This window comes from Neopelma chrysocephalum, unplaced genomic scaffold (assembly GCF_003984885.1).
Source record: "Neopelma chrysocephalum unplaced genomic scaffold, ASM398488v2 Primary Assembly neopelma1_96921, whole genome shotgun sequence".
Taxonomy (NCBI): domain Eukaryota; kingdom Metazoa; phylum Chordata; class Aves; order Passeriformes; family Pipridae; genus Neopelma; species Neopelma chrysocephalum.
The window spans coordinates 3,707,299-3,727,965 of NW_020925564.1; the positions used below are offsets into that span (position 1 = coordinate 3,707,299).

General features: G+C 38.3%; 2 protein-coding genes across 5 annotated transcripts in view; one reads left to right on the forward strand and one right to left on the reverse strand.

The window, feature by feature from the left end:
- KDM4C (lysine demethylase 4C) overlaps positions 1–20,667 on the reverse strand; it is a 248,398-nt gene that overhangs the window by 116,300 nt on the left and 111,431 nt on the right. For all 4 annotated transcript variants that reach the window (XR_003532110.1, XR_003532111.1, XM_027670574.1 and 1 more), the window contains exons 9-11: positions 6,465–6,658; positions 3,032–3,270; positions 690–931 (exon numbers count right to left, since the gene is read on the reverse strand). Coding sequence is in view for 2 of the 4 variants with exons in the window: in XM_027670574.1 (XP_027526375.1) it covers positions 690–931; positions 3,032–3,270; positions 6,465–6,658 (675 nt within the window). In the remaining 2 variants the exon portion in view is untranslated. The remainder of the gene's footprint in view (positions 1–689; positions 932–3,031; positions 3,271–6,464; positions 6,659–20,667) is intronic.
- On the forward strand, positions 17,006–18,647 carry LOC113960823 (E3 ubiquitin-protein ligase Topors-like). Its single transcript, XM_027670577.1, has 2 exons — positions 17,006–17,537; positions 18,187–18,647. Exons 1-2 carry the CDS (start codon positions 17,229–17,231, stop codon positions 18,643–18,645), a joined length of 768 nt encoding a protein of 255 aa, XP_027526378.1. The 5' UTR covers positions 17,006–17,228; the 3' UTR covers positions 18,646–18,647.

Consider the following 20,667-nt stretch of genomic DNA (forward strand, 5'->3'; position numbering starts at 1 on the left):
GTAGGTACGAAGGAATTCCTTCCTCCCTCAAACACTCCTATGCACGTTCAGCTTGAAGTTATTCAAGCTTCAAAAACTAAGGTCAACACTACAAACTCCTGAAATGCAGCCTTCACAACTCCACATTTGAATGCTAGTGGGAAAATACCAAAGTAAACCAGCTACTGATGGCACCTGGAGGTGAAAAAAGGCCATGTGTCTGTAGGTGCCCCAAGGAGGAAACATTTTTTAAACCTACTATTTAAAAACTGAAAATATATATTCCTTTCAATAGCGGAATCTTTTCCTTCAAGTGTTTCTTTTACATATTTTAAGCCATTTCCAAAATTCAAGAATAGTAAGTAACTGAAGCTCACAGCCTTGCTCATATTGGCAGCAAGTGAGTATGGGAATAGCTTGAGAATAGTTGCTGACACTTCAGATTCACAGATATAAAGTGAAATTACTACATGTCTAAAATAACAGGGAAAAATATGTCAATAAGCAAGCCTCCAGAAACATTCTGCTTTTGAATCAAAATTCCCACTCTGCCTGAGCTCTTCAAAACATAGACAAATTATCATCTGATTAAAATCATACATATTCTTAAGAGCTTTAATATGGATATCAGGTCTCATTAGAAAAATTCTCATTCATATTTCATTAAATCAAGAATATATTACTATTATGATGTAATTTGCTTCACATACACTACATGTTTCCATGCCATCATCTTCATCCTTTTTTACAACAGGCACTTCTCCATGTTCCAAACTACTTCCACAGCTTTCTATGCTGATATCATCCTCTATCAAGACATTTTCCTCTTTATCTGGATTTTCTACTTCAGCAGTTTGTCCCTCTGCTTTATGGTACGGTATGTCCTCATCTTCCATTTTTGTTTTCTCTATTACAGGAATAGGGCTCAAAATGGAGTCTGAAGTGAGGCTTCCTATAGATCAAAAATATGATTCGTTAATAAATCCCACTTTCCATTACCATATTGAATTTCACAGCAATCTACGTTATTCAAATTCAAAGCATGGTTTCTCATTTAGAAATCATACAGAAAAGCATTTGGTAGAAGGGCATACACAAATGCGGAGTATGAGTTTTATCAAAAAATAAATTAAATGTAAATGGTTTGAGTTTGGAGTATGAAATGTAGTTTTAATCATTTAATCAGTATTTTGCATTTGAATTAGAACAGGTCTTCATGTCATACAAAATAATCAATATTCATGTATCTTCTTTATTCTGACAGCCCATATGCACTTCGACTCATTGGGGAAAAAAAATAAAAGTCTGGTATATTGAACTTTATGCCCTGCATTTTATACCTATTATGCCTGCTTTAAAAGTGAAAATAAGCAAGGATTAATGGTTTATAATTATGAAGACATATTTCAAATAGATACCAAGGATATTTTGAAAACAACAGCATCAGTCTAAAAATGCAAAGCAATTAGCATAATTTTTTTTTTTTTAAATAGCATAATTGTATCTTCCAGTGATGCTGAAGAGTGAAATTGTGTGGATTTTACTTTACAAAAATTCTTCACTGCTGATGCTTGCATTGGAGAGACAGAACAATGGGCTAGAGAGGTTACTTAAAAAACATATTCCTGAAGAACCCTGTGGTACACACTGCAGTGAATTCTAATTCAGTAGCACATCCAAGATATTAAACAAAACAGTTTCTGTAAAGTCCCTTCCCATTACTTCTTTACAATGGTTATTTGAACTTGTTTTTCTGAAAATTTTCCTTTTCAGGTCAAATGAATATAACATTCAGTAATACAAAGCCAATACCAAAATGTAATCTCTGGGTACGAACCGCACTGCCTCAACTGAGTATAACAGACATAATGGCCAGAGATAACGCAGAACAAACTACCTTCTTCAACATGAGTACCAGAGTTTCCACCATCATATCTAAAAACATCCTTTTTCCTAAAAACGTCCAGGCATCAGCCTTTAATAGGACAAAGGAGACAGGGCAGCTCTCCACTCTTCTCCACTTTTTCTTCCCTTGCCAATAAACACAGAATAGCTGCCAACTAAATACTGTTTTCTGTGTGGTTATGAACATTCCAAAACTTTACTGAAAGTTGGGGGAAGCTGTAAAGCCAAAGCACCTTTAAAAAATAAGACCATAAGAACAGACCTGGAAAGGCTTTGATAGAGCAGCAAATAATTTGTATACAGGAATTTCTAAGCCTTCATATTGCAATACTCACTTTGTTATCTTTATGTGAATCAATTATGGTGATTACTACCTCCAAATAAGTATCAACATAACCATTACTATTCACAATAATGGAAATATTCTCTATATGCAATTTGCAAGTAAATATTCAGTAGCAATATAAAACAGAATGGGACTGCCCACAAACTTAAAATTAAAATTGAAGTTTGCCTTTATCAACAGGAATGCAGAACTACATCTTAACTACAATGAAATTTAAATACAATAAATTAAGTCCAGAATAAACCAAGTATATTCATATAAAAAAAGTTGGGGGGAGAGAAAAAAAAATCTTTGGCTTTCCAAGGCCTTTATAACTTGCGTTGTCAGATAGCTCAACAGGATGTAAAAAGAAACCTGGAGTCTCAAAACAGAACATTGTTGTGCACAGGTAAAGACCACTTCTACTATGCAGGTTCATAGTGTAAATACATGTAGCATACTGGCAAGCATATATGTTCTTTACTGCTTGAATAGTGTCCAGACATTTTGTATCATTTCCATATCAAAAACATTTTGCTCTAAAACATATAAGTCCACTAAAGAAATAAAATTTACAAATCCTCATTCTTTTTGTTCCTTTAAAAACACTTCATTAAAACTTCATACTACTCTCAGCTCAGAATAATAATTTAGGTATTTTCTCATTCTAACTGAATATCATCTTCTCTGCATAACTTTATACATAAGTATTTTAGAATGCTACTCTAGGAAAATACTATGATCTAACATCCACAAATTTGTGGTATTAGAGTATCAACAGCCTACAACTTACATGCGAAACGTAATCAGTCCTTATCTCACCTGCAACCTTGACATGATCCAACAAATGTTGATCCAGCTGCATTCTACTACTGTTTTCTTCTTCCCCAGAAGGCACTCCTGTGTTTATCACTCTCCCTTTTTTTTCAGGTTCTTCACTGACCTTGAAGCCAGCAGTAGCTGCTTCAGTCACGATGATTTCTGCATCAGCTACCACAGCAGATATTCTCTTGTCCTCTGGAGTTTTAAGCTTTCTAGATCGAGATCTGGGGTGCTGGGAGCTGTTATAGGAGATACTGCTGTCAGAGTTGAAAGTCTGTCTCAGATAAGATAAAATATCTACCAATATATATGTCCCTTTCACCTGCTTAAAGTGGTAAAAAACTGACAATTTTTCATCTTTTTGTGTTGAGATAGTGTTACAATTTATTAAGTGATAGATTAACAATTGATTGGATTTAACCTTCTAATCTTTTATCACCATTCTACAGCAAAGTTGTTAAAATCTGAAAGTAAAATAGTCTTTAAGTAACTATTACTTAAACTAGCTTTTTAATAAATCATTCTTTTGAACCTGAAAGAGAACTACCCTTACAGAAGTAATGAAGACAAAGCACTCTCAGTAGCAGTAAAATCAGTTGATATTTCCAAGCCCCAATGCCCATAAAACACTTGTCTGAAAACCCCTATAAAATCAGATCTGTTTGGAAATTTTAGCACCCAAAAAAGGTAAAAATTATGATCACCAAATATTTTGAAAGGCTACAATATCAAGCAATATATCTCATAATGCTGTGTTAAAAAAAAAATTGAAATTAAATTTTCAGCACAAGTTTTTGCTCCCTCAGAAGTAGAAGCGAAAGCTTAGGGCAGGAGACATGGCAAATCCATCAGAAATTTATGTGCCCAGGATAAATATAACAGAAGATTAGTCCAGTTTCAAATTCAGCTATGTGACACAGGAGGAGATTTTAATGTGCTTCATCACATAGCAGGTTTCAAAGCTCATAACACGTTAGTGACATAAGGTAAATTAGGAGTTTTATAAAGGTCTTGCATCTTAGACTCTACATATCTCCAGAAAAACATTTTGCTACCCCTTACATTTTATTCTATGTCCACCAATGAGTATCTTTCAACACCTTCTCTATAAAATAGTGATTTACAGAAAATTTGCCAAAGCATGAGATGACCATCAATTCACATCGCAATATAACAGAAAATACTATTCCTGTTTACATGCAATCATTAGATATTATACAGTAGCAAAGTATTTCAGTCATAAATCCTAGAGTTAAGCTCTCCCTATCACTATATTCATGAAGATTCCCATACAAGGTATTTTTATTTTCACTCTGCTGGAACTTGTATTATTTCCGTAATCAAAATTATGACAATTTCAAGTGATACATTACACTAGAAATGAAGCTGAATAAACATTTTATCCTACTTCGCATTGCACACTGAGCAAAAGCCGCTTAAAGATTTAAATAGCATTGGACTTGTGTTTATTAGCTTAATGTGAGATCTTGGATCCAAATCTCACTGAATTATTAATATGGGTCAGAACCAACTCACTTTGGGGGTGGGGGGGAGGGGAGGGCTAAGTGCATAAATCAGCCCATGTGTTCCTATGATAAAACTTTCAACACAATTATTAGAAAGTATTTGTTTTTAGTCAAAACTGGCTACCTGTAAGGGTACTACCAAATAAATCACTGCTAGTGCAATTGGGAATTTGCATTTCCACTGTACAATACATACAGGGAAACCTACTACAGGACAAAACGGCACTCACTTGGCTAAACAACAGAATCACTCTCTCTGTGAGTGCAGGTTAGTATTATACTAAGAAATTGGCTGTTCAGCTGCTTCACTGATTGTCTTCAAGAAGTGATTCTACCTCACAAACCACTCCTACCCAGCTATAATGTTTCACTACAGTGAGAGTTGATCCTTTTCTTTACAGATTGACTTTCCTATCCTTTTCCTCAAAAAATGCATTAACTTACAAAGAAAACGAAGAAACTTGTTTTTTTAAGACCAAGTTTAAAAAGTAACTACAATGTAAAATGGAGGAAAAAGGTCTTAAAAAATTCAGTATTACCTTCAACCCAGAAAACTGCACTATGCAGTTAAGCAGACACCAATAAAACTGCCCACCTTTGGCTAGAAATTAAGTAGATCTGTATTAGATAATGAAGAAGAAAATCCATAAAGATCCTCTTCACTAAGACAAGAAAGCACAAATGTACAAAAAATGTTTGTGCAACGCAAACAAAAACATATTGCATATCAAGAAAATACCGATGAAACTGCTTTAACAGGTCAAAGCTTTTACAGCTTCAATGACAAGCTGAAAAACCTTATTCTCCTAATTTTCTTAGTGGTGTCAGGACCAGCAACTCCGACTTAGGCCTTTCTTATGCCAGATTATGATCCACCATTGACTTGTGGTAGACATAGACGGTTTTGGCTGCAGCACTGTAAGAGTGTGATAAATAGGCAGTCATATTTCCTTGAAGTTAGATGGCAGTGAGGGCTAAGACTTTTACTAGAGACTTCACACCGCTGGTGGGATTCTGCCAGAGCTTTATGATAAGTTTTTCCCATTTAACCTTTACCTCAGCTCTTAACAGACTTCTCCCTTGTCTTTTGGTTGCAGTGGTCACTAGAAACAATGGCAACCATCCACACCTTGTAATCTTTACTAAAACACCAATAATCTTTACTGAAGAAATATTCTAAATGCAACACTGGAACACATGTTAATGTTCTCCATAATCATTAACTTAGCTATATACATAACTTTTAAGTTGAATTAATTTTTCACAGTCGCTCTGAAACAGACTTGCTTATCCTCAAGTTCATCTTAATACAGAAAACAGAAAAAATAATTTTCATCTAAAGTAAACGAATTCAAAGAAAACATGTGTTGTGGTTTAAGCCCAGATGAAAGTTAAACTCCATGCAGCCACTACCCTCCCCTCACTCCCTCCTGTGACAGAGAGAGACAAATAAGGCAGAAATTATGGGTTGAGATAACAATTTACTGGAAACAATAATGAAATAAGAAAACAAACAGTAAGAGCAACAATACTAATAACAAAAGTGTATAAAAGAGGGTGATTACATGCAAAATGCTCATGGAGTTCGACTGACACAGCCTGGTGCCGCGCAGCTGAGACAAAGAACACTACAGTCCCTGGGCACTCTGCACACACCACATTCCCTTCCTTCTCCGAAGTGAGAATCCCTTAACTTCTGCCCTGGAGCGGTGACATGGGTGGTATAGAAAACTAACCTAGGCACACCCACGTGGATCCAAGCTCCATTCCCTCATGGTTACCACAAGAAAATTTACTCTGTCATGGCCAAAACTAGGACAACATCAAAGAAAGTTGCCAAAAGAAAACAATAAGAAATTGACATCATATTAAAGACGATTAAATAAAAGGATAAAGAAACCAAATACCTCTTCGGAAAGCTCTGTATTTTCTTTCTTCTCCGTAGCCAGGTCCTTATTTCAGGTGTTGATTCAGGTGTTGGTTTCGTATGATCAATGGTATATAAATCCTTGCCTTTTTTCCACAGCTGATACCTGTCTGGTTGAAACTTCCTCACAAAGATATCCATGGATATTGACACCATGTCGTTCCTACAAGTGCACTACAAGAGAAGACAGGAATTTGTAGGTGACACGTAATGGAATATGCCACAGTTGTAGTTAAAAAAGTTCTGAATAAAAATCCCACATATGGAAGCCAATTCTACTTTAATCAAAATTTTCCTTTTTCCCTTCTTCTCAATTTTCAGGAGGAAAGGATTATTCAAGAGAATATAATAATAATGGCCAGTCTTCGCGAACGAAGATTTTGGGAAAGGTCTTTCACCTTTCCAGCCTGCGCAATGGATTTTTTAGGTGAGACACAGCATGCGCTGAACTGAGCCCACCCTTTAATCCTAAGGTTCATCTGCCGGGGCCAAGCAAGCTTGGACAATGGCAGTGAGGTCCTCAGGACGTAGGTTTGTTTAGAGTGACCTTCTCATAGATGGATGGCCTCACAGGGCTAATGAGCTCCATCTGCCCGGGGGACCGGGGAATCGAACCTGGGTCGCAGCGGTGAGAGTCCTGCATGCTAACCACTAGGCCACCAGGGGTCCATCAAGAGAATATACTATCCGAACAATGTGTCACACTAGGATTCCACTGTGTCATTAATTCCTACAGTTAAGACCAAAAAGAAACGATAGCATTTCTTTCTGCTCTATTAGTTGTTTTTGACAGTTTCAAGCAAACTACCATGTTGAATCCAGAGACCACATGTATCTTAAGTGACATCACAATACTATTTTTAAAAATAACTCATGTAGTGTCCACTTGACCCAAAGGTCTTTACAGGAACATACAGTTCCAGCACTGAACTCTTTAAAACATAAATCCATACAAGTATCACACCAAGTTACAGTTTTGCCCATTTTTTTTTTACAAAGAGAAAAAAAGAGGTAAGAGAGAAGCATTACGTCTAAGGCCTAGAAGGGTGTTCTATAACTGTGTAATCTGATCTGTTGTGCAATGCAGACCCTAAAATCTCATGCAGTACTTTCTTCATCAACTTTACTCTAGTCCCTGACTTTAGTCCCTCAAAGAATTTTTGCATTGTTTTCCTTTCCAAATTATGCAGGTGAGTGGAATACATTAGACCTATTTGAATAAAAACTCAATGGTCATGAAATGCAAAGGAGGAGCCTTCATTTGGAATACTGCAGATTCAGAGTCAATTTTCAGACTAAAGTTACTGTACGTAGTACCTCAAAATACTTAAAAGTAGGAGACTGCATTGAATAAATCCTCATGCTTACAGCACATAAACTATCATAGTGGATTAACCCTGTCTGACTGCCAGGTGTTCATCAACTTGCCCTCTCATTTCTCCTCAGGTGTCTCTCGGGACAGAAAGAGAAAATAAGATGAAAATTTTCATGGGTTGAGATAAGGATGACCAATTACCATCTTTGACTCATCTTGAGGGAATTACATTAACTTATTGTAAATTAATAAGAGACGGTGAGAAAAGAGAGCAAAACTAAACCCACCTTCCCTCATGCCTGTCTTTCCCAGGCTCCTGACTTCACTCCTGACTCTGGTGTCTGCAAGGATGTTTCTTTCACATTTTTCTCACTCCTTTCTCTCACAGCTGCTGCACAGTGATTTTTATTCTTTCTAAATTTGCTATCACATGAATGCCACCACAGTTCCTGACAGACTCAGCTTTGGGAGCAGCAGGTTCATTCTGGAGTCAGCCAGATCTGGCTTTGTCCAATGTGTGGACAGCTCCTGATCTGTTCTGCTATTAGCCACGACTGCAGCACCCTTACATACCAAAACATTCCTACATAAACCTAAGCACAATTTTTTCAGATTAAAAGCCAATTGATTGGCTAAAACATACAGTCTTAAATGGAAAAACTTTTAAAGAACTTTGCTATAGCTGAATAAAGCTTACACTGCAAAACTGAGACAGTATTTTCTTTCAGGTAAACAGAGACATATAGAAAAACCTGGTAAATGTACAGCCTGGCTTTATGGTTTACTACTACTAGTTTTATTATTTTTTTTTAAACAAGGAGGGTGTTTAATCATAGAAAAGCTGGAATACACAATGGACTGGATACAACTTTTCTACTAGTTAGGTTTCTGTGCACTGAATGCAAATTTCTTTATCTGCTACTTCCATCTATCATTTCTAGTTCACCCTTCCTGCTCTTGAAATTCATAAGATACATAATGAAAAGGCATCTGAGATGTATAAAAAATGCTTGCAGTCCTTTCAATATGTCAACATCAATATGCTGCATATTCACAACACTGCCATCTAACGGGAGATGGAATGGAACGAAGTAAAAAAAAATTCAACATACAAACTGTAATTTTATGCAGCTGTCTTTAATTATAGTTTTTACCCAAAATACCATCAGAATTTTGCCTTTTCAAACAACATGAATATACATACTTATAAAAACTCTCTGTAAAAAACTTAAACATATTTGAAATAGTATGCCTCTTTCAGAGAGTCCTTGATCAGTCACAATGAACAGTAACAAAAGAGCAATTAAGACAGTTCTGTACACTGGAAAAGTGCATAGAAGTCCACTGTAATATTTTTAACATTTAAAAGTGAAATTGTAACACAAAGACAAGGAACACTGGATTTTCTCTCCCTTTCACATACAAAATCTTTTCACAGCTAAACCCTGTTGCTACAGTCTGATAAAAAATGATTATTAAAGCAAAAATTTTGCTGTTAAACACCAAGATTTCCACTGCCTTGGAAGAAAAGGGATTCTTAAGTCAGCATTGAAGCATTAAGGAAGAAAATACATCAAGAAATAAAATAGATTGTATGATGGAATGTTAATAATATATGAAAAGACTTAAAATAAATCATGTCTAAACGAGACACAGAATTTCTGTCTTTCAGTAAACTTTGATCAGTTTCCACTACATTTTAATATAACTACTGCTAAAGATTTTAAAAACCCATGCAGGTATTAGAAATATAGTAGAATTTCTTAGAAGCTTTAAAACTTTTAAAAACATACACTTCAGAATAAAAAGCAATAGAGAAACATCATGCTCAACAGTACCACCGCATGCCTGAAAATAAAGACAAGCTTCTCAGTGCTAAAGGGTGGAAATACTTGGAAGTATCATATCAGACAACAACAGCAGATATGTTCTGAAAACAATTTCTACTCATATTCCCCAGAATGATTCAATTAAAAAACAAAACAAAACAAAACAAAAAACCACTATTGCTTTGATTTGCAACCGGACTTGCCTTTCTCGTATTGGCCTTTTTAGCCACCAACGCGCTTGCATGAAAAATGGGTAGAGCCCTTCCCAAATCTTCGTTCGCGAAGCCTAGCCATGATTGCTTTGATAAATAGTCTGCAGGGTCTTTTGTTCTTTGGTGGTGATGATGGTTTTTACTGTTTTTTCTTCATTTCTCATTTGACTGGCTTGGGGCTGGCAGTTATATGGCTTCCTGCTCCAAAGATAAGAAAGTGACTGAAAGATTCTTTCTCAAACAAAACTAAATATTATTCTGCTAAAGAAACCTCTTGGGACAGGTTTCACAAAATGAACATAGCAATGTCTACTAAAATACTCACAGCGATACTTCCATGAATCACAGTAATTTTGGAAATATCTTTTAATACTTTTTTAAAAAGTAAATGTAAAATCAAACTAGTTGGACTGCCATGTAAAATGCAGCTGATGTTGCAATAGCTAAATGTCAGAACCTTTGTATTGGAAACAATTAGTTTCTATACACAATAGAATTAGTCTGATACTTATTCTATAATCAGAATACTTAAGAGAACAGAACTCTGAGGTGTTGTACATGGGCACGAACCCCACTCAGACACGGACGAGTGCCAGAGCAGAATTGTCGTTTATTTCCAACGGTTAGGTTTAAATACAGCACCTTACATGTCACGTGATCTTCCATCCAATGACAGTGAAGTATTGTCTAAGCATGCATGAGAGCCCGGGAGACTACAACTCCCATGGTTCCCTGCTATGCTCTTCCTGCCACAGAACTCCTTTCCAATTCTTAATATTAAATTCTTACTATTAACATCATTGATGACACGATAATTCTTATTTATCCTGCCATAAAGATAGAACTTGGCAGTAAGCAACTCAACTAAAATTTATCAGTAGCTGCAAACCTTTACAGAATGAACTGGAAAAAAAGTTTCAGCAACTGTAACTAATTGGCATAACTATATGTGAGATATATTTGTGATTTGAGAAAATTACCTAGGAGACACATACTCAGACTAATGAATTTTTCTAAATACCTGCTACTTGTGAATGAAAAAAGAATAATTATTTTGTACTAAAAAAAGTTTAATTCTCCCCATTTGGGACTCTGATTCAGGAAAGTACGAAGAAGTATACAATAAGCTTCTAGACTTACTTTAAAATACCTGAAATACCTAAAAGCAGTCCTCGAAAAACATTTTATATCAGTAAGAACCAAGTACATGCCTAACAGGTCTTTCCAGCTTTTCATCATTATTATTAAACTCTTTCGTCAAACAGAATCACTAGATTTTTAAAACTGACATAAAAATACTCCATCTATAGAGAATATCATTTTTTGCTGCAACAGAAAGTAAAAAGAGGGTTTGTTTTATTATTTGACTAGTAGAAGGGCGGTGGTGCTTCTTAGTATCATAGTCTTAAGCACAGAAATGCATATCCAGAGTCAAGCATTTATGATTTGCATTTTTCTCTTTTAGTTCAGTGAAGTTATACCTGTGATGAGAACTTATGTCTTTATCCACAAAACCATCTTCTCCACCAAAACATTAGTTGTTATACCACAATATTACAATATTTAACACACTAAGGTTAAAAAATCTGAAGGATTTTGGACATTTTGCACTAAGTATTGGATCTTGTTAATTAAAATATGATTTTCACCATATCTGAAATCTATGTTAGTTAAAAGTCTTCCAAAGTATTAATCTGAAGACGATTAGTAGTACTTCATTAGGTTCATTTTTTTCTTTCACTTACATAATTATTTCAGAAAAAAAAGCACCACCTAAAGTCGTTCTACACACCTGTGGAACAGCATGTGGAAACTAACAGTTAAGGGAAATCATGAAAAGTTCTGTTCTTTATAAAGGGAGAATGGATATTTACAAAACATATAAGAAAGCAACAAATTAGCAGGATGAGGCAACTATTAGGCTGGTAATCTTCTTTAAAAGCTATATAAATCTCAATCCACAAAGCATACTCTAAAAATTATTTAATCAAGCTATTTTTCAATGGCACTCATTCCTAACTGTTTATAACGACTAAAGCTTTCTTCACAGTACAGTGGCAATGATGTACTGGAGACAAACATTTTAAACAGTTTAGATTCCTCTTACTAGATAAACTTAAACTGCACAATAATGGACTCTTTCATGCACTATATTCCACTCTGCTTGCAATATTTTTAATGAATAATTTTCAAACAATGAAAAAAAACCGCTTTTTGATAATAAACATTTTAAAGGTGCTATGACTGGAACTGCTTCCTGTGGACTACCCACAAAAGAAGTCTTTGATAGGTACTGTTTTTTAGGAGGACAGGAATTAATAAATCCTGGTAACAATAACTGTTCTTTGCTATGGAGTTGGGCTGTGATATATTTTCACACTGACCTTCTGGCAATTTGTAGGCAGTGTTGCAGACACCTTTGGTATCAGTTAACCATCTGTGCAAGCTTCAAGAAAGCAAGCCCTTCTTCGGTAAAGCAGAGAGGGTACACTCACTTTTCCCTGACACCTCCAGTCACACATAACAAAAATACAAATTCAAAACACCACTCTTGAAGGTTCTTTTTATCGAATAGAAAAAAATATTTAATAAATTCATTGTTTGTGCTTATATATGCAAAAGCAAATAGTCTGCAGTATTATTTAAATAGTTCAATATTTAAATAGTGCATTACAAAATCTGGCTTTTTTCTTGACTCCTATTTCTAATTTATTTTGCACTTACATATAATACCACCTACACATTCCTACAAAAAAAGACTTGGTTTATATTACATAGAATTCATTCCGTCAGCATCAGTTGTCATTGCAAAAATGTGGCCAGTTTCCTGCAATTCCTTTGAAAGCTGGGCAATAGAAACAGTATGACAAGACACAGCTGAACAAACCCCATCTCTTCTTAAATGCTCCACCTCACAGCCCTTCTTTATCTTTTACTGATATCTTTCATGGCACAACTCTTACCCCTTGAAAGATTTAGTTATTAGCTATTAATCTTTTTCTCTTCATTCTGATTTTAGTCTGTATTTCTAGTCTGAATTCTTTTCCTCTTGCACTCACACTCACTTCTCTGGCCATCCCTGGAATGGGATATATAGAACATAAACTCTTTGCCTGGAGCCTTTACCTCTCTGCTGCGGGTCAACTGGCCCTTACTCCACCCTTCTCTTAGCTTTCTATTGTTTCCTTTCTTAGTACCTTTGGACTGTATTTCCCTCTACACAGAAAACAAGAGTTTTATCCCTGACCTTGACCTGCCTACCAACTCCTGTATTTTCAAATGGAATGATTCTGAACACATGAAATTAGAACCTATTTTAAAAAAATTAATGTCCATCCACAGCAGATCAGAATTAACCAATTATATAATACCTCCTAAAATAAGAAAGCGAACAGTCTGCGCAATAAAATATAAATATATATAATACATAAAATTATAAACAATTACTTGTAGTTGTGTAGTACCTAATACTGACAAATGACCACGTCACTGCTCATCTTGTTCTCACAAATTTTATAGTCATTATCATGGATTTACTTACAGAAAGTTTAGTACTATCAAACGTTAAAAAAAGGAATTCACAAATGACCCAACTACAACAATTCCTATAAATTGCATATATCCTTAGCTCATTAATTACAGCAAAGGGATAGTAGTAACATATTGCAGGTAAGATCTTAATATAACAGGAAACCAAGGTCCTCCTCCTCCTTCTCAAAAAAATCAAAAGAAAATCAGTAAGTTATCAATTTTAAAATTCCATTCCAACATACCAGCTGGGGAAAAACGTCAAATTAGAACTCCACATCTTGTAGATTAAAAGGGATTCTGGGAAGACAGACACCTGGTATGAGTAAATGGGCTGAGGAATATTTCTGTTATTTTGGATAGCTATTTATCAGTTAAAATAAACTGTTACCTCCATTGGATTATTTAAGACCATTTTCTGGCAAAATTAGTCTACCTGTGTATCACTACTAACATTGCCAGTTAGTAGTGACACAGTAAGTAATTCCAGCAAGTCAAATTACTGTCAGGACTTAGAGAAGTCTTTTTTTAAATTCAGGCTTGGATTTAACAATAATTGAAGATTCATGGTAACAAAACCAAATGAGCACATAGAATTTTTTTTCCACTACAACTCGAATTTTACAGAGCTCCAAATCTAGCTGCCACTACTAAAAATTATGGTTGCATTTACACGTGATAATGCTTACAGACAAATCATGTTGAAAACTAAAAACTATTACTGTATAAAACCTGAGAACTGCTGAGCATTTCTCAGTGTTGCTTCTTAAGCACAGCACAGAAAATGGAGTCCTCATATTAATAAAATGATAAATTACTTTTTAAAGTTCAGAAAATAATTTTTTCTAAACCTTTTGAAGATGTTCTAATATTTCATGTCACATTTTTCTCAGATTTCACCTTTTAGCATGTAGATCATTGTATTAGGGGATGTTTAGGCCAGCAAACTAATGTTATCAATGGTAAATCACAGTACATAATGACTTCTGCCCAGGGGAAGGAGATGAATGAGATGAAATTCCAATGAGAGGGAAAAGCTCCGGCCAAGTCTCATGTGAAACATGTAAAGCACCTTCATATTCAGTGTTTCTGTAAGGCATATGATAAATACTTGCAAAAGCTTAGCTCATTTTTTCCATGACTTAGATGCCCAAAATTCATCAGTCATATGCATCTTTGTAGCTTCTGTAAATGCTGAGTTTATCAGCAGGCTGAATGAACCACTATTTCTTCATATATTGATAACCCCCTTGCTCCAACTGTTAAGTATTGAAATTGTTAAGTAACTGAAAATTCACAGAGGATAAGGCCTACAAAAATTAACACCAACCAGATTTATTCTAAATTCTCACTTTACTGAATCAGTTTTTGGACAACATAACTCCTAAAATCCAATTTCATTTGTATTTTTGCTCAGCAAAGCAGAACAATATTTAGAAAACATATATACCTTCCAACAGATAATGAAAAAATGTGCAGTTTTATATACCTTCATTCCAGGAATTTCACATTGCTTTGCAAATATTAGTGTTTCTTCCTGATAACAGAGAAGAAGAATCCAGACCAAAGAAAGACTTATTTGTCATGGTCACAAAGCTAGCCACAGTCAGAACTGACAGGAATATATTTGATTTTCAGTTCCCTGTTCCAGAAATTAGACCCGATTTCCAAAATGAAAAGAGGAAAAGATAATGATTTTCCCAGCTCTTAAAATAATTTTTTTCAAGGCTCTCCTATTATTCAAATTCTATTACAGAGAGAGAAAAAAGGAGAGTAGAAAAATATCAGTGAAAATTATATGGTCCTACCATGTATTTTAAAAGGTAATAAAACCTCACAAATTTCTAATAATTTGCAGCTATCTATTTATGTAGTCTACCCCTTAACAGAAGATGGAAAGAAACTAGCTATGTAATGTTCTACCACTATTTAAATCCAAACTAAGTAAGCAACAAAGCACTGTGATATTTAAAAAAAAAACCAAATCCTAAACAAAAAAAAACTCACAAAAATAAACAAACAACAACAACAACAAAAACCTAACCATTCCTTCAACCCTAAAAAAAAAAAAAAAGGCAAGCAAATCTGCCAGAAACAATACAAAGAAAAAGGACCCAATTAGAAGGAACTTCAAAAGGAAAGGAGTTTCTGTCAGTGTTACATAAACCAAGTGGCTCAGAACAATGCTGTGTTGAGGCTGTTTTGACACTTCAGGAAGAGAGCCTTTGAGACACCAATTGTCTAGGTTTGGGAAGGTAGTAGAGAAAGTAGCAGATAATGTCAATAAGACAGAAACAGCAGAATCCTCTACCATTTTTTCCTCTAATAAATAAAAACTGCTTTTTCCAGTGAAGACGCTGACACAGTCTTGTTATAAGCCATCTTTCAGGCCTATGAAACAACCTACTCGAATGTTCCTATCAGGGTACTTAAGTGGCAAGTTGAGCACAAAAATAGTAATGGCACTTAAAGAATTGAAATCTACTTAAAACCAAACTATAATGGCTATTATCTTAGAACACGAGGGTCAACTATTAAAATTACTCAATTATATAACATGCAAAAATATGAATCAAAGAAGTGAAAACAGAGCATTATGCATTTCACCTACCCCAGAGAGGAAAGAGTAACTGAACCAAAGAAAAATTCACTGCAGGGAGTATGCATTCAAAATAAAGTGAAGCTACCTCTAGACATTTTTGGAAGAAATGGAGTATGTTTCTGTTGACTAAAGCTCTCAAACAAAAAAACAGACTCACCGACGCAAAGCAAAGTCCCTTTTAGCAAGCACTCAGTTATCAACAAATACATCATTGTCACTGAAGATCCTAGAGAAACATCTGCCAATAGTCATGGAAAATTGAACCCATTCCTAGAAAATATGAGTTTCCAACTAACAAATATGATAGACAAACAGAAAGGCTCAGTGTAAACAGAGATTGCATTCAATTTAAACTCCTAATGAAAAAAATGACAGACCATTCAAAGCAACAGAATTTCCTTTCACTCGAGCAAAGAAAAACATGAAGGAAAAATGAAGAAGAAAAATGATAATGTATGTGGGCCTTTCCCTTTCCTTCTTTTTGTCAAACCACTTTTTTTATCAGTTTTTTTTTTAATTCCCTAACCCCGAGTTTCTATCATAAAGCTTTTATGAAAATGTTTTTAAATCATTCTGATTATTATTAACTGTCACCAAGCTACAGTTGTGCTGTGTGCTACCTGCAGTTCTATCATCTTTAACATAAATCTTTATTGCAAAAGATGTGCTTTAATTTTAAATGAGCTAAGACAAATTTGCTTCCTCAATGTAAAGTCCTGCAAGACACAGGACATAGGCTGCTTTTATCATCATTTAGGTAGTATGTTAAAAATGCCTCGTCTCAAACAGGATTTACATTTAGATGGTCAAATTTTGGTGCTTCTTCTTAACATAAAATGCATTATTTTCTTAGTGAAGACAGTCTCACTCATCAAAGATTGCATTATCAATATGTCTATATTTACCTCTATATTTATATATATTTATCTATATACAATATATCAGAGAGCAATGACATACTAGTACAATTGTTTTGTTTCACCCTGCAGAGAATATAACTGGATCCCTAACTCCCCCATCATTTTGCCTATGAAAAATAAATTCTGCATTCTTGTTCCTCTTTCCTCTGGTCTCCCTCAAAGAAAAAGATAGTACTTCCCCACCTTATTGCAGGAAATCTTCTAATCTAGGTATTCTTACTATTGCCTTATCGCTAGCATTTTCCAAAACAACTATTTTCTTTTAATAATTTAATTTAAATGACTGCAGAAAAGTGCCTAAAAGGAACCTCATACAGTTCAGCAAAAGAAAATGCCGAATGCTGCACCTGGGGAGGAATAACCCCGTGCACCAACATGTGGGGCAGCTGGGCAGGCAGCGGCCTGGCAGAGAAGGCCCAGGGGCGGCTGGGGGACACCAGGTGGGACATGGGCCAGCTGTGTGTCCCTGCCCTCAGCCTCACCAGGCCTCACCTGGAGTGCTGTGCCCGCTCTGGGCTCTCCAGTCCAAGAGAGATGAGGAGCTACTAGAGAGAGCCCAGGGAAGGGCCACAAACACGGTGAAGGAACTGGAATCTCTCTCCTGTGAGGAAAAGCTGCGAGAGCTGAGACAGTTCAGCCTGGAGAAGGTGCAGGGGCACCAGACTCACCACAGGGCCTGACAAGCCTAAGGTTAAACTGGGGGGTTTAAGGCCACCAAAAGTGGCTGACATGCCATGAAACAGGGCCTTTCCCCCTCTGGGGTGTTCGCCGTCCTCACTAGGCAACAGCCGGGGTGCCACAGGCTCCTGTAGTCGGCACATTTGGCCCTGGCCTCCTGCAAGCTCCACACGCAGTGTGTGACTTCCAGCAGGACCGTGGCCTTGTGCTGGCAGTGCCGTCGCTGTGCAGAGACGTGGCCTGTGTGGGGGCTGCGGGTCCTGCACGGGGCTGTGCCAGCACCTTGGCTTGAGGAGGGCACCACTGAGGGTTCCCAGACAGTTCCTCCTTCCCTGACCGCCTCCTGCAGGTACCCTGTGCCAGCCTGAGTCCAGCTGGCTGTCCGTGGGGGAGTGCTGAGTGGGGGGTTTGTCCTGGATTGGGGGCAGTGTGCCTGGGGGCAGTGGAGGGGGCAGGCACATGTGGAAGGCAGCTGTGGGGCTGGCGGTCACTTTTGGGCCTACAAGGAGACCCTGTGGGAGGCCTTTGTCTCCCCTCTCTCCCCACTCTCTGGGGCCTTCTCTGCTGTTCCGCTCCTGGTGCCAGAGAAGCTCAGGCACTGGGCACATGTCTTGGCAGAACATGGCACCCGGAGCCAAAGAGGCTCTGCAGGAGAGCAGCACTGCCATGACGGCCGGCACGAGCCAGAGGCAGTGGGAGGCAGTGGCAGAAGGCCTGTGCCCCATTTGCCTGGACAACATGGACGACACAGCCCACGTCATCCCCTGCCTGCACACCTTCTGCTTCGGCTGCATCCAGCAGTGGGCTGCCGTGCGCGCCGTGTGCCCGCTCTGCCGGCAGCACTTCAGCCGCATCCTGCACACAGTGAGAGCGGATGACGACTACCAGGAGTACGTGGTTGCCTCGTCCTCCCGCCAGCAGAGTCCCGCAGCCGGACAGAGGGTGCGCAGCAGATCCCCACAGTGGCGCTACCACCTGCGCCCACGGCCCAACAACAATCCCACTGCTGGGAGAAGGGGGCCGGCAGAGAGGGACCATGGGAGGGCTCCAAGGAACTCCGACACCTCTGCCCCATAGACTGCAGGGAAACGCTCATCCAGCCCTGCTGATGGACCTGTCATCCACTTGGACTTGCTGAGAGCGTGGCTTATGGCCTTCACGCAACGTGAATGAACATCCAGAATCTTTCCAGAGCGTGCATCTTCCAAAACCACTTGGTACACTGCACATGAACCCACTAATTACAGAGAGGTGTAATTTTATCTCTCTCTTTTTCATTACTCTTATTATTATTCATAGTAGTATTGTTATTATTAAAATTATTAAAGTGTTCTTACCTTAACCCACAAGGTTTATCCTTTTCTTTCCAATTATCCTCCCCAATGGGGCAGGGGTGGCAAGCAGCTGCATGGAATTGGTTGCTGGCTGGGGTTCTCCAATTTCATGTGCTGGTGCTGGAAAATTATTGGCTTCATGGCCACTGAACAAAGATCCAAAGCTTTTCAGAGCATGATTCTCTCAAAATCAAAGCAAGCCACTGCAGGCAATGCTTTCTAGCCCTGTCTCAAGAGTGTAGGAAAACAAAAGGGGAAGTTGTCTGGAGTGTACCATGAACTACTTTATTAAAAATGCTGCAACAGAGCCCCTTTGGCCCACACTCTCCCAGCCTTGCCCCTCCAACACCAGAGCATGGCTGTGGCCATCAGCCAGGCCACCTGACCTGAAGCAAAGCCAGGTCCATGGACACAGGCCATGCTGACAACCCTCTCCCTGCTGGTACCTCTACACCCAAATGGCTCCAGTCAGCTGCCTGTCACAGCCCTCTGAGCATTCCTCTGACACTTCTCTACAGCAGCAGCCTGGCTCCTCCAGCCCCAAATCCCATGGCTGTGGTAGGAATGCAAGATAAGCTATCCTGGTGTTCTGGAGACAGGCTTCACAGAAGACACTGCCAGGGAATGATCTGCACACCTTAGCTTGGTCTTTGTCAGACAGCAAAGCTCTAAACCCTGAGCAGCCTGGGCCTTCAGGAGCCAGTCAAGGAGCAGACTGCAATGCAAACAAAGCATATTTTTGCCATGCCTCCGCCCCACCCCCATCTTGCTGGGCCCTTCCCAGTCCCTCACTTTTAATCCTTTCCCCAGACACACCAGCACCAGCCTTGAACCTTTGCACAAGCTCTGCAACAACCCCCTCTCGTAGAGTCTGAGCAGCTCCATAGATTCTCGCCCAACATCCCACAAGGGTCCCCCCAGTCCTGCTGGCAGAGACTCTCCACAGCCAGAGAGGCCCCTGTGTTGTGTTCCTGTGGGATCCATCTCAGATCTGCAGGAAAGGGCCCAGAGGTCCTGGGGACACCAACATGCAAACAGCAGTGTCAGTGTGCCCTGGTGGCCAAAAGGCAGACCGCCTCCTGGGGGACAGTGGGAAGAGGAGTACTGCCAGCATTCCCCCCTCTCCTCAGCCTTGAGAGGCTGCACCTGGAGTGCTGTGCCCAGCTCTGGGTTCTCCAGTCCAAGAGAGACAAGGAGCTACTGGAGAGAGCCCAGGGAAAGCCCACGAACACAGTGACGGAACTGAAGTCTTTCCCCTATAAGGAAAAGCTAAGAGAGCTCAGATAGTTCGGAGAAAGTGCAGAGGGATCTCATCACTGTTTGTAAATATCAGGTGCAGGGAGTAAAGAAGAGGGAGCTTGACTCCTCTTGATGGTGCCCAGTGACAGAACAAGAGGCAATGAGTACACAGTGAAATTCCATTCAAGCATGAGAAACTTTTTTACTGCAGTGGTGGTCTTGGACTGGGAAAATTGTCTATTTTCATCAATAGCTTTCAGTATCAAGAAGAAAGTGGAAGCAGAAGGTAACCTTCTTTCCTCTACCACCTCACTAGGTACACAGCTGTGCAACTAGCCTGTCAAAATAAGGCAGGAACCAACTACTGGGTCCCTTACACTTCTAACAAAACTTCTGATAAAGTTATCACTAATCACAGATTGACAATTATAAAATATGTGTGAAAAATGCATTACAACATAGAACAAAGCCAGATTACAGTTCTTGGATGGCAAGATGAATGTACACGTGAAAGTCTTGATAGAGA

What these genes read in the sequence shown, in the direction of transcription:
- LOC113960823 (XM_027670577.1), top strand. Translation starts at nt 17,229, where the DNA reads ATGCTGCACCTGGGGAGGAATAACCCCGTGCACCAACATGTGGGGCAG. An exon ending in GACAGTTCAGCCTGGAGAAG is followed by an intron (nt 17,538 to 18,186) that starts GTGCAGGGGCAC and finishes ATGTCTTGGCAG; the next exon opens with AACATGGCACCCGGAGCCAA.